Consider the following 14,968-nt stretch of genomic DNA (forward strand, 5'->3'; position numbering starts at 1 on the left):
ATTGTTAATCTTATTAAACCTCAATGTTTTAATACATGTTATTTAAATATTCTATGTGACAAAATAAGAATACGTAAAGAACTTCTGCCATACTGAAGTGTGATGATTGTCTTGAAAAAAAGCAATTGTTTGAGTTATAAGTCAAAGTAGCCACTTTTTTCCTGCAATATTGTTTTCACTTGACAGAACAGCTGCCAGACAAACAATGGTTATTCAGGCTTAGATATTTGGCAGAGATTGTCTCAAACTGAACAGAAAGCCTATCACTTCAAGGAAAACAAATAACATTATTTGTTACCAGTAACAAAATTTGAGCTTTCAAGCAAAAATTAAAATTTTGGAAAACATATCCACTACCATGAGTTTGATGAGATCGCTGGTGATATTAACAAATTTGATTTTTTAATATTGTATAATGAAATGTGTTAATATTTTTAAGATATGCACCCTCCGCGAATCATTATTTTCTATATTTCCAATGCCTGATGTTACAAAAATCATGTATGGGTACCAGATCCATTCAAAGTCTACATAGACCAATGGTTTTAATGTAGCAGAGTACAAAAAAATTCATTGATATGCTTTCAGATTCCACATTACAACCAACATTTAAGAAATTACCACTTGTCAAGTTTTGGCGTAGTATCAAAGAACATCCACAATTATCTGAAAAGATTATTAAAACGCTCCTCAGCTACATAACTTTTTCAACTAAATAACTGTATGAGGCTGAATTTCCTTCATAGACTTCAACCAAAACAACATAATGCAACAGACTGCAGAAGCAGAAATAAGAATCTAGCTGCTTTGTACTAAACCAGACATTAGGAGATAGCAAAAATGTAAAACAATGACACTCTTTTCACTAATTATTTTTCTTGGAAATGTATTTTTTAATAAATTGTGTTATTTATGGTAACATGTAATGTGTTTGTTATTGTAATTTTAAATAAATAAATACGTTTTAAAAATTTCTCAGTTTTGATTTTGAATTTTGTGAATAACTATAGATCTAGCCCACTTGAAAAAGCTCTTTGGAGTCCTCAATGATATACTAGAGTGTAAAGGGTCCTGGTACCCAAGTTTGAGGAGCAGTGTCAAAGATGACCATCACTTTCCTGACAATCCCATGGCTCTTTGTCTAGGGATTCAGGCTAAGTGTCATCATTCATCATGAGTAGCAGCTCACAGCAGAATTAGAATGAGATTTGAAGCACTTGTTTTCCTACACGAGGAAGATAACTGTGTCATTCATCCCAGCAGGGGCTGCCTGGCTCTCAGAGGTTGTGGTAATTTTGGTGGTAACACACAACCTTGCTCCTTTGCTTAATGGGCTGACCAGGCTGTGAAGCTGCAGCAGCAGTGATGATGCTGTGGAAAGAGGCTCAGGCTTGGAGCCAGGCAAGCTTGTGGCTTGCCCACCTCGCCCTGAGTGCTGATTGACCTGGGCAAGCTTTTTAACGCCTAAGGAGGTAGCATGGGGTAACAGAACACAAGATTAGAGACAGACCAGTTTCTACCTTCTACCTCTGTTACCCCAGGCAAGGGTCTCACCCTCTCATTTCTGTTGGCTGATTTGTAAACTGAGGAGGCAACAGCATGATGAGGAACTGGAGATGGACTTTGCCATCAAATCAACTAGTTCAAATTCTGCCTCTGTCATTCCTGGGCTATGACTTCAGGGACTACTTAGCTTTTAGGAACTTCAACTTTCTTTTATATAAAATAGGGCCAGTAATATTTACCTCCTAGGATCAGTACAGAGATTAAATGAGATAATCCATGTAATATCCTAGCATGTCACAATAAAAGCCAACTATTAATAAACACTTCATAAACGTTTTAATGTGCTTTCAATAACCCTATTAGGTAATGTTATTTTTAACATTGTTTTACAGATGGGAATGCTGTAGCTCAGAGATGTTAAGCAACTTGCTCAAGTTTTCCAAGTCAGGTGGCTAAGGTGGCTAAGATTCAAACTCAGTCCTCTCATCCCAGACCCCATGTTCTTAACTACTGTGCTTTCTGCTACTTGGACTCTTCAAAAAGTGTTAGCCCTCTTCATTACTTGTCTCCCTACAATTAGAGTAATTTGATCCACATAGGCTTGATCTAGGATTAAGAGAGATAGTTTATATAAACACTCCAGCATCGTACCTACGTAGAGTAGGAACACAATAAATTTTCATTCTTCATTTCTTAAAACTGTGATTGACTGGAAAGAAAGTGTGCACAGGTTCTTCCTTTGCTTAAATTTTGCATCTCAAAATTGATTCAGGGAGATGAAAAGAGTTCTGGAGATGGATATTAGTGATGGTTGTATTTAACGCTTAAAAATGGTTAAGATAGTAAATTTAATGTCATATGTATTTTACCACAATAAAAATAATTGGAAAAAGGAGAAAGGGCAATAGGCCACATGTCTTTTGTTTTAAAAACAGCACATGCAATAATTCTTAAGAAGGAAGATAAAATCATTCAAGTGTTGGAAGTACCCTTACAGACAAGCCTTCCAAGTACGGATACCTGTGCATTTGTTGACGTTCCCCTCCTCTCTCTGCTCCATCCCCACTCCCACCTCCAGATAACTTGAAGGTTAAGGGAATATATTGCCTTGAGTTCTGCTGCTACAGGTATCCAGATGACCAAAGCAATGGGCAAACTTTACAAATTAAAAAATTCAGCATCTGTTCAGCCGTAAAAAATAAGGAAATCCTGCCATTTGCAACAACATGGAGAACCTGGAGGACATTATGCTAAGTGAAATAAGCCAGACAGAGAAAGACAGTGCTGCGTGATCTGATTTATATGTGGAATCTAAAAAAGTTGAACTCCTAGAACCAGAGAGTAGAATGGTGGTTACAAGGGGCTGGGGAGTAGGGAAGATGGGGAGGGGTTGGTCAAAGGTTACAAACTTTCAGTTATAAGATGAATAAGTTCTGGGGATCTAATGTACAACGTGGCGACTATAGTTAACACTGTATTGTATACTTGAAATTTGCTAAGAGAGTTGATCTTAAGTCTTTTCACCACACTAAAGGGAAAAAAAAAGATAACTATGGGAGGTGATAGATGCATTAATTAGCTTGATTGTGGTAGTCATTTCACAATGTATATGTACATCAAATCATCACATTGTACACCTTAAATATATACAATTTTTACTTGTCAATTATATTAAAGCTGGGAAAAAATTCAGCTTCTGTTTCATATTATTAAGATACCTTCATATTAAAAGATCTTTTTGAATTTATAATAAAAATAGAAATTATCATAATAAAAATTTTAAAAATTGAAGGAGGAGTCTTTTCTCTCTTTAGGAGAGTAAGTCGGGCTGCTCAGAGTCCCACCTCAACAGCAGTTACCTGCCAGCTGAGCAACTGGTCAGAGTGGACAGATTGCTTCCCATGCCAGGACAAAAAGGTAAGACCTTTATGACTAGTTTTGGGACATTTAATATTTTAATTGTATGTTAGTTATTCAAATGGAGATAAGCGGTTGGATCTATAAATCTAGAGGTCTGGGGAGAAACCGGGTCTAGAAATAGATATTCAGAAGCCAGGAACACATGGATGGTGGAACTTTTTCTTCTTCTTTTGATTTCGTTTGTAAGGCATTATTGGGTGAGGCTGAAAAAGGTGTATGTTATAGCTTATATTTAGAAAAGTGGCCACTTGGACAGGGGCACACTAGATACCCAATGGCGTCTCTGGGTTCTGGCCAATCTATTGCCTTCTAATGAGGGTCATCTGGAGCTTGGTAACAGCTTTGTTACCAATGGCTTGATAACAAAATGCCAATGCCACAATGGGATCTGAGATAAACCAGAGCATGCCACAGAGGGTATTCCTGAGGATTCCACTTTCATGGATTGAAAAGGCTGACACACCCAATGAACAGAAATGTGTCTATTTTGCCTATTTAAATGGTTTTTAATGGTCACTAAACTCAGTGGCATACCAAGGGAAAGGAGATGTTGGGAGCATTCCTTAACTCTGTTCTGGCAGGGAGAAGTATTAAAATTCTGACTTTGAAGGAAACAGATATTCAAGTCCAGGAAGCACAGAGAGTTCAAATAAGATGAACTCTAAGAGACCCACACCAAGACACATTATAATTAACATGTCAGAAGTTAAAGATAAAGAGAGAATCTTAAAATCAGCAAGAGAAAAATAACTAGCTACATACAAGGAAACCCCCATAAGACTATCAGCTGATGTTTCAGCAGAAACTTTACAGACCAGAAGTGAGTACATGATATTTTCAAAGTGCTTAAAGGAAAAAACTTACAACCAAGATACTCTACCCTGCCAGGTTATCATGCAGAACTGAAAGACAGATAAAGAGTTTCCCAGATAAACAAAAGCTAAAGGAGTTCATCACCACTAAACTAGCCTTATAAGAAATGTTAAACAGACTTCTTTAAATAGAAAAGAAAAGGCTATAACTAGAAATAAGAAAACTATGAGGGAAAAAATCTCATTGGTAAAGGCAAACATATAGTAAAAGTAGTGAATCAACCATCTATATAGCTAGTATGATGGTTAAAAGAAAAAAGTAGTAAAATCATCTATATCTACAATAAGTAGTTAAGGGATACACAAAATTTAAAAAATGTGAAATATGACATCAAAAACATAAAATGGGGGGCAGGAGTTAAAATGTAGTGCTTTTGAAATCTTAAGCCGCCATCATCTTAAAATAGACTGCTATACATAGGTTGTTATATATGAACCTCACGGTAACTGCAAACCAAAAGCCTATAATAAATACACAAGAAATAAAGAGAAAGAAATAGAAACATCACACTAAAGAAAAACATCAAATCACAATGGAAGAGAGCAAAAAGAAAGGAACAGAGAAGAACTACAAAAAGAACCAGAAAAAAATTAACAAAGTGGCAATAAGCATATACCTATCAATAATTAGTTTAAATTTAAGTGGACTAAATGATCCAATCAAAAGGGGAAAGGGATGGGGGGAGGGCAAAAAGAGTAAAGGGGCACATATGTATAGTGATGGGTAGAAACTAGACTTTTGATGGTGAACACCATGCAGTCTACACAGAAACTGAAATATAATGATGTACACCTGAAATTTGCAGAGTGTTATAAAACAATGTGACCTCAATACAATAATTTTAAAAAAAGACATAGGGTGGCTGAGAAAAATAAGACCCATATGTATGCTGCCTACAAGAGACTTGCTTCAGATCTAAATACACACACAGAGCTGAAAGTGAAGGGATGGAAAAAGATATTCTATTTAAATGGAAATGAAAAGAAATTTAGGGTAGCAATGCTTTTATCAGACAAAATAGACTTTAAAACAAAGTCTATGAGGAGTGACAAAGGGATTACCTACCGATAAAAAGGTAAATCCAACAAAAGGATATAACACTTGTAAATATCTATGCACCCAACATAGGAGCACCTAAATACATAAATCAAATATTAATAGACATAAAGGGAGAAATTGACAGTAGTATAATAATAGTAGGGGACTTTAACACCCCACTTACATCAATGGATAGATCATCCAGACAGAAAATCAATAAGGAAACATTGGCCTTAAACAACACATTAGACCAGATGGACTTAATAGATATATACAGAATCTTCCATTGAAAACAGCAGAATACACATTATTTTCAAGTGCACATGGAACATTCTCCAGAATAGATCGCATGTTAGGCCACAAAACAAGTCTCAACAAATTTAAGAAGATTGAAATCATATCAAATATCTCTTATGACCTCAATGGTATGAAACTAGAAATAATTACAAGAAGAAAATTGGAAAAAACACAAACACATGGAAGCTAAACAACAGCTACTAAACAGTCAATGGGTCAATGAAGAAATCAAAGAGGAAATTTAAAAAATACCTTGAGACAAATGAAAATGGAAACACGATGTTCCAAAATCCATGGAACGCAGCACAAGCAGTTATAAGAGGAAAGTTCACGGCAATGCAGGCCTACCTTAAGCAACAAGAAATCTCCAATAAACAATCTAACCTTACACCTAAAGGAACTAGAAGAAGAAGAACAAACAAAGCCCAAAGTTAATAGTAGGAAGGAATAATAAAGACAAGAGTGGAGATAAGTAAAATAGAGACTGAAAAAAAAAAAAAAAGAAAATATCAATGAAACTAAGAGCTGATTCTTTGAAAAGATAAAATTGACAAATCTTTAGCCAGATTCATCAAGAAAAAAAGAGAGAGGGCCCAAATAAATGAAATTATAAGTGAAAGAGAAGAAGTTACAACTGACACCACAGAAATGCAAAGGATCATAAGAAATTACCACGAACAATTATATGCCAACAAATCGGACAACCTAGAAGAAATACATAAATTCTTAGAAACATACAATCTTCCAAGACTGAATCAGGAGGAAATAGAAAATCTGAACAGACCAATTACTAGTAATGAAATTGAATCAGTAATCAAAAAAACTCCCAACAAACGAAAGTCCAGGACCAGTTGGCTTTACGGGTAAATTCTATCAAACCTTTAAAGGAGAGTTAATACCCATACTTCTCAAACTATTCCAGAAAATTGAAGAGGAAAGAAAGCTTCCAAACTCATTCTATGAGGCCGGCATTATCCTGATACCGAAAGCAGACAGATACTGCAAAAAAAGAAAATTACAAGCCAATATTTATGATGAACATAAACGCAAAAATCCTCAACGAAATTTAGCAAACCAAATTCAACAATACATTAAAAAGATCATACAGCATGATCAAGCGGGATTTATCCCAGGGGTGGCAGGTTGGTTCAACATCCACAAATCAATCAATGTGATACACCACATTAGCAAAATGAAGAGTAAAAACCACATGATCATCTCAATAGATGTAGAAAAAACGCTTGACAAAATTCAACATGCATTTATGATGAAACTTCTCAACAAAGTAGATATAGAGGGGACATATCTCAACATAATAAAGGCCATATATGACAAGCCCATAGCTAACATCTTACCGAACTGTGAAATCTGAAAGCTTAGGATCTTAGGATCAGGAACCAGACAAGGATGCCCACTCTTGCCACTTTTATTCCACATAGTACTGTAAGTTCTAGACAGAGCAATCAGACAAGAAAAAGAAACAAAAGGCATCCAAATTGGAAAGGAAGAGGTAAAACTGTCACTATTTGTGGATAACATGACACCATATATAGAAAACCCTAAAGACTCCACCAAAAAATTATTAGAACTAATAAATGAATTCAGTAAAGTTGCAGGGTACAAAATCAATATACAGAAATCTGTTGTATTTCTTTACACTAATAATGAACTGTTAGAAAGACAAATTAAGAAAACAATCCCATTTACAATTACATCAAAAAGAATAAAATACCTAGGAATAAATTTAACCAAGGAGGTGAAAGACCTGTACTCTGATAACCATAAGATATTCATGAAAGAAATTGAACATGACACAAATAAATGGAAAGATATTCCATGCTCATGAATTAGAAGAATTAATATTGTTAAAATATCCATACTACCCAAAGCCATCTACAGATTCAGTGCAATGCTTATCAAAATACCAATGGCGTTTTTCACAGAGCTAGAACAAATAATCCTAAAATTTGTATGGAACCACGAGACCCAAAATAGCCAAAGCAATCTTGAGAAAGAAGAACAAAGCTGGAAGTATCATGCTCCTTGATTTCAAACTATACTACAAAGCTATAGTAATCAAAACAGCATGGTACTGGCACAAAAACAGACACACAGATCAATGGAACATGATAGCCCGGAAATAAACCCACGCTTATATGGTCAATTAATCTACAACAAAAGAAGCAATAATATACAATGGGGAAAAGACAGTCTCTTCAAAAAATGGTGTTGGAAAAACTGGACAGCTACTTGCAAAAGAATGAAACTGGAACACTTTCTTACACCATATAAAAAAAATAAACCCAAAACGGATTAAAGATTTAAATTAAGACCCGAAACCATAAAACTCCTAGAAGAAAACATAAGCAGTTAATTCTTTGGCATCCTTTTAGCAGTACGTTTTTTGGATCCATCTCCTCAGGAGATGGAAAAAAAGCAAAAATTAACAAGTGAGTCTATATCAAACTAAAAAGCTTTTACACAGTGAAAGAAACCATCCACAAAATGAAAAGGCAACCTACCTAATGGGAGAAGGTATTCACAAATGATATATCTGATAAGGGGTTAACATCCAAAAGATATAAAGAACTCATACAACTCAATATCAAAAAACCAAACACTTGATTAAAAAATGGGCAGACAACCTGAATAGATATTTTTCCAAAGAAGACACACAGATGGCCAACAGGTACATGAAAAGATGCTTTACATCATTAATCATCTGGGAAAGTCACATCAAAACCACAATAAGATATCACCTCACACCTGTTACAATGGCTATTATCAAAAAAACAACAAATAGCAAGTGTTGGCAAGGATGTGGAGAAAAGGGAACCCTTGTGCACTATTGGTGGGAATGTAAATTGGTGGGAATGTAAATTGGCACAGCCACTATGGAAAACAGTACAGAAGTTGCTCAAAAATTAAAAATAGAACTACCATATCATCCAGCAATTCCGTTTCTGGGTATTTATCCAAAAAAAAAAAAAACCTAAAATACTAATTTGAAAGGATATATGCACCCCTATGTTCATTGCAGCATTATTTACAATAGCCAAGACAAGGAAGCAACCTAAGTGTCCCTCAGTAGAGGAATGAATAAAGAAGATGTGGTATATATATACAATGGACTACTACTCAACCATAAAAAAGAAATCTTGCCATTTGCAACAATGTGGATGGACCTAGAGGGTATTATAGTAAGTAAAATAAGTCAGACAGAGAAAGACAAATACGGGTGGTCTAACTCATATGTGGAACCTGAAAAACAAAACAAGTGAACAAACAAAACAAAACAGAAACAAACTCATAGATACAGAGAACAAACTGGTGGTCTCCGGAGGGGAAGGAGGTGGGGGATGGGCAAAATAGGTGAAGAGGATTAAGAGGTTACAAACTTCCAGTTATAAAATAAGTAAATCATGGGGATGTAATGTACAGCATAAGGAATATAGTCAATAATATTGTAATAACTTTGTATGGTGACAGATGGTGACTAGACTTAAACCGTGGTGATCATTTCATAGTATATACAAATATCAAATCACTATGTTGTACATGTGAAACTAATATAATTTTGGTATGTCAACTATACTTCAATGAAAGTAAGTAAATAAATAAATAAAATAAAATTCTGACTTTTTTCAGAATCACTGGCTTGTGGTAATAAAAACCAGACTAACTTCTGGTTTATCATGGTTTAAAAATCTCTTCAGATGCCACATGCCTTTATTGGATGCATCCAGCGTCCCACCTCCCCCACTTGGTACACCACTGCCTGATCCTTGTCTATTGGTACATTACTGTCAAGTCTAAGTGTTTAAGCTCCGGTTCTGCAGCTTAGATCCTGGCTTTGCATCTTATTTGCTGTCTTACTTTGGGCATATTTTTTATCCTCTCTGTGCTCCGATTCCTTATCTATAAATGGGAGTAGCAGTAGTACTTACATCATAGAGTTATTGTGCGTATAAAATGAGTAATGCATGCAAAGCGCTTTTCAGAGCATCTGGCACATGGTAAGTGTTGAATAAGTGTTAGCTGTTTTTGTTATTACTATCTGTGTCCTCCTCTCCAACCCCACTCCCGCTGCTTTGAATCAAACCCTTCTCTGCTCTCAACTGAGCACTTGCAGAATCTCCTGGTGGTCCTCCTGCCTCCAGACCCACTCCTCAGTTAGGTGTGGGGATACCTTGTGCGTGTTTGATGAGTTGTTCCAAATCACATAGACTTCAAAATCATCACAGATGGAAACACAATTTGGACATAGTCTATTCAACTTCAAAGCCTGATATTGGTTATTCTACCTCTCTTATCTCTGAGATGTGCCGAAGAATCCTAGACTACTCCCTGTTTAAAAATATCTGCCTCCAAAACCTCATTTTGCTTTGATATCCGATATTAGTTTTCTGAGTCTGCTGTAATAAATTGCCACCAACTGAGTAGCTTAAAACAGCAGATATTTATTCTCTCATAGTTCTGGAGGCCAGAATTCTGAAATTAAGATGTTGGCAGGGCCACGCTCCCTCTGGAGGCTGCAGGGGAGAGTGTGTTCTCTGCCTCTTCTGGCTTCTGGTGGCTGTTGACAGTCCTTGACTTGTGGCTGAATCTCTCTACCCTCTGCCTCTGTGGTTACACTGCCTCCTCTTCTTCTGTGTGTCTCCTTTGTGTGTCTGTGTTAAATCTCCGTCTACGTTCCTCTTACAAGGACACTGTGATGGCATTTAGGGCCGACCCAGATAATCCAGAGTAATCTCATCTCAAAAACTTTAATAATATTTGCAAAGACCCTTTTTCCAAATTAGGTAACATTTACAACTTTCAAGGATTAGGACTTGATTTCTTTGCATGGCCATTATTCCACCTGTCATACATCCTAAACCACGTCTTTCTCACGTGTTGCAGTTTCAGTAGCAGATAGCACAGGCGAATGACTTACAGTTTAAATCAGAATTGAAGTACTTCCTCAAGAACTCAAAAAAAGTCTTTAAAGTAATCCTTAAAATAATTAAATTCTGTTAATTAAGTGAAAGGCCATCCTAGTTTCTTTTTATTAATATGTTTCTTCCTCTCAAAATTACCCAAAAATGTGCATTTTGGGAAAGAAACATTATCTACTAGCTAGAAAAGAAAATTATGTCTTAATGATACCAACCACAGGGATTGGCACAGAGAAGTCCCTAAGGGAGTGTCTGCACCAACCTGTCTGCAACACCATTCTTCATTATTTGACAACAACCTGGAAAATAGGGAGCCAGTGGAAACGAACCCCATGGCTGCACCACCATTCCAAGTACAGTCATGAGCCATGTAACGATATTTCAGTCAATGATGGGCCACATGTATGGCAGTGGCCCCATAAGATTAGCACCATACAGCCTAGGTGTGTAGTAGGCTACACCATCTAGGTTTGTGGAAGTGTACCCTATGATGTTCGTGCAATGACAAAATTGCCTAACAACGCATTTCTCAGAAGGTATACCCATCATTAAGCGAAACATGACTGTACAGAAACCACAGGAAGGATAATAATGGCATTAATAGTTACCATTTATTGAGTAATTTCTATATACAAGGCACTGTTTGAGTGCTTTAAATAAATTGTCTTATTTGACTTTCACAGCCAACTGTAAGTGGTACCATTGTCCGTTTGGTTAGGTCACCCATTAAGAAAGTGGCAGAACCTAGATTTAAAACTTGGTCATTCTGATTCCAAAATGCCCATGTGTCTGACCACTTCGCTCTACTGCCTCCCCCTGAACTATATGGAGAGTAATAAGCAATATTAGCAGTCATCTAATCCAATTCCCACTCAGTCATAATTCCCTGGAGTAGCCCAACAGCTGGCCACAAGAATAATGATGAGGTTGATAATTATTATTATTGAGTGCGTACCAGGAACCAGGCAAAGTGCCGATTTCTTTACGTGCATTATCGCTAATCTTTACAACACTCTCAGATATATCCTATTTTACGGATAAGAAAACTGAGAGCCAGAGACGTTAAGTAATTTACCTAGTGACACATATACAGTAAGTGGCAGGACTGGAATTCCAACCCAGCTGAAAATGGGATTGATAATGGTACTTCACCTCCTAAACTTGTGAGGATTAAAAGAGATAAAGATAGTGAAGCGTTTGGTCAATATTAAGCACTCAAGGACAGGCCCGGCGGCGTAGCAAAGTTCGCGCGCTCAGCTTCAGCGGCTGAGGGTTCGTGGGTTCGGATCCCGGGCATGGACCGACACACTGCTTGTCAAGCCATGCTGTGGCGGCGGCCCACATAAAAAGTAGAGGAAGATGGGCACGGATGTTAGCCCAGGGCCAGTCTTCTTCAGCAAAAGAGAGGAGGATTGGCAATGGATGTTAGCTCAGGGCTAATCATCCTCACAAAAAAATAAAAAACAGTAAGCACTCGATAAATGGTAGCTACCATCACCATTATCATCACGTTGGTAACTGCAGGTCTTAAAACTCTGATAAACTTTTTAAAGAGTGAGAAAGAGAATTGGCTCTACATTGGAATGCTGAGCACTCCTTTATTTACTGCATTGTGGGGCAAGATGTGGGTAGAAAATTAAAATATCCTCATATTCCCAAATTGATCATTAATTTTAATCTCTTCCCACAGAGTTTACAAATCTCTTATCACTGTTATTAATTGAAAGGCAAGGAAGACAAATGGACAGGTGTGATTTTCACCTCTTCTTGCTACCTCTATCTCTTTGCTCTCTTTGCTAATGAGCAGTTAAGCAGACAGAAGTGGGCAAGAGGACAGAGAGAGGGAAGCTGCATTGCTCCACAACTCACCCACTGCAATCACCTGGAGAAGGCTGCACTGAAAAAAATAATGATGTGGAAACTACTTCTGTTCATTGAGCACCAACGATATGCCAGGCGCAGGGCTAGGTGCTTCCTAGTACATTCTCTCACTTAGTTCTCACAAAACCCTTTCAAGGTAAGGTGTCATCACAGCCATTTTACATATTAGAAAACAGAAGCTCAGAAAAGGTAAGTGACTTGCTCATGGTCAGTTGGTAAGTGAATCTGGGATCTGAACCGAAGTCTGTCGAAATTCTCATGCCCATGTTCTTTCAACTAGAGGACATAGGTGAAAGAATCATTAGCAATTGTAATTGGTGAGGTCAACTAGGTCAACCACCTGATTTTACAGATTGAGAAACTGAGGCACAAAGTACTAGGCACTGATACTTTACACAGCAAGTAAGATATAGATTCAGTTTGGGAACGCACTTCTCTTGCTGCTCAAATCATTACTTTCTTACTTACTTACTAACAGTCTTGAAGGAGGAGTCTGTGGGCTGAGCCAAGGTAAAACACAGCAGAAAATGTGGCAACACACTTTCCCTTATTAGACATTCCGTATGGAGCTCTCCATCAGCGTGTTTTGTATTGTTAGATATTTTATCTCCTCAACTAGACTCCAAACTTCTTGAAGGAAGGGATGGGACCTCATATCTCTCTGAATATCCCAGTGTTCAGCTTCCTCCTTCTATGCTAGTGCCTGACACTGTACACCCTATAGAAAGCAGTATCATGAAACCATAGATCTCCAAGATTGGTATTATTTTTATTCTTTCTGTCCTTCCTTCAACAAGGATTTATTCATCTGCAGTCAAAGCTGGGTCCAGGGCCTCAGTTGATGTCTTCAGAGCAGTCTTTGTCTATCTCTTGGATGGATTCTTTCTACATAGTAGGCGAGATGACCGCTTGATGCCCACAGTTCCTAGCAACTTCAGTAAAAAGAAACTGTCTTTTCCAATAGCTCTGAAAGGAAATCCCCCCAAGAAGACTATGATTGCCCTACTGTGGAGTCATAAACCAATCCCTGAACCAGTCATTGCAACTTGGCTGATACAGTGTTCTTGTTGCCCAGCCTGGTTCAGACCCACACATCCCTGTGACTTAGGGGTTAGAGTCTTCCCCACCTGAACCATGAGATATGTCACAAGGAAAGAGGAGATGCCATGACCAGAAGAAATGCTGCAAAGGAAAAGCAACAAATATCTTCTAAAAGTGCCTCCTGTGTCCCTGACTATAGATCAAGTGCCAAGTGGATGAAGCCAAATAAGACATGGGCCTCCCTTTGCCACACCTACCCCCATATGCAAATTGCTCCTAAACTAGTGGGAAAGGCAAACAAATAAGCGGATAATCAATGACAACCTTATATGACAAGTGCTAGGAGAGAGGGAAGCACAGGGAACTGCAGAATACGTTGCTTAGTTAGGAAAGGCCTTCAGAGGTGGTAAGCCATGAATCTTAAAGATGAATAGGTACTAACTGGTTGAAGAAGGGGGAAAGGAGGTCCTTCCCAGCAAGTAGGAAGACCCAAGAAATATCTCGTCTAAGCCTTTCGTTTGATGCTTGGAGGCCCTATTTAACATTCCAGCTGGTGATTGTGCCACCTCTGGTTGAATACTACTGTTGATGAACAGATCCCCTCAAAAGACAGCTCTTTAGCTCTCAATCACTAGACAGTTGTTTGTATGTTGAGCTGAGATCTGCCTGCACAAATCTTGGTTGATGGATAGACAGTGAATGTGTCTGGTTCCAAATCTGATTTAGTACCGATACCGGAGCCTCCTGCAGCCAAACAAGTATGGGGGAACCATCTGCAGCGGCGATGTCTGGGATGAAGCCAGCTGTCACAGTCCCACCTCCTGTCTAAGGCAACCACAGTGTGGACAGGATTTCCAGTGTAAGGAGACAGGTGAGTAGCATTCCAGCAGGATAACAGCTGTGCTTGTCAAACTTCATGTGCAACACAGTTACCCGGGAACTTGTTAAAATGCAGACTCCTGAGCCCTTCCCCGAGACGCTGTCATTCTGTGGGTTTGGGACGGGGCCCAGGAATCTGAGTTTTAAGCCAAGCCAGCAGCCTAAGTAATTTTGATGCAAGTTTTTAGGAATATCTGTTGATTCACTTAGAAAAGGTACAATTTGCTCATTCATCCATTCATTGAATAAATATTGAATAGGCACATATTGTGTGCCAGGAAGTATGCTACCTGCTGGTGATATAGAGACGAAAAAATAATGTGCCTGATGTCAAGGTACTCCTAGTCTCTTTGGGAGAGAGACCTACAAGTAGTCGATGACAATATTGTGTGAAGCCAGTGTAATGGGCGTACATCGTGGTCCAATTGGACTCTCTGGCAGGGTGTGCCCAAAGCTGCTTCGGGGAGTCAGAGCAGGCTTCAAAATGGTACTTGAGCTGAGACTTAGAAAATAAAAGAGTTTGCTAGGAGAAAGAAGGTGCGAAAGCACAGGGATTTAGGGACTGGCTATCAGTGCAGGATAATTGCAGGTCAGGG

The 14,968-nt window shown here is 38.0% G+C and overlaps 1 protein-coding gene across 1 annotated transcript in view; it reads left to right on the forward strand.

Moving 5' to 3' along the window:
• C8A (complement C8 alpha chain) overlaps window positions 1–14,968 on the forward strand; it is a 91,476-nt gene that overhangs the window by 34,493 nt on the left and 42,015 nt on the right. Inside the window, exons 5-6 of the mRNA XM_058553856.1 lie at window positions 3,321–3,423; window positions 14,220–14,364. Of these exons, the coding sequence (XP_058409839.1) occupies window positions 3,321–3,423; window positions 14,220–14,364 (248 nt within the window). The remainder of the gene's footprint in view (window positions 1–3,320; window positions 3,424–14,219; window positions 14,365–14,968) is intronic.

This window comes from Diceros bicornis, chromosome 13 (genome assembly GCF_020826845.1).
Source record: "Diceros bicornis minor isolate mBicDic1 chromosome 13, mDicBic1.mat.cur, whole genome shotgun sequence".
Classification (NCBI taxonomy): Eukaryota; Metazoa; Chordata; class Mammalia; order Perissodactyla; family Rhinocerotidae; genus Diceros; species Diceros bicornis.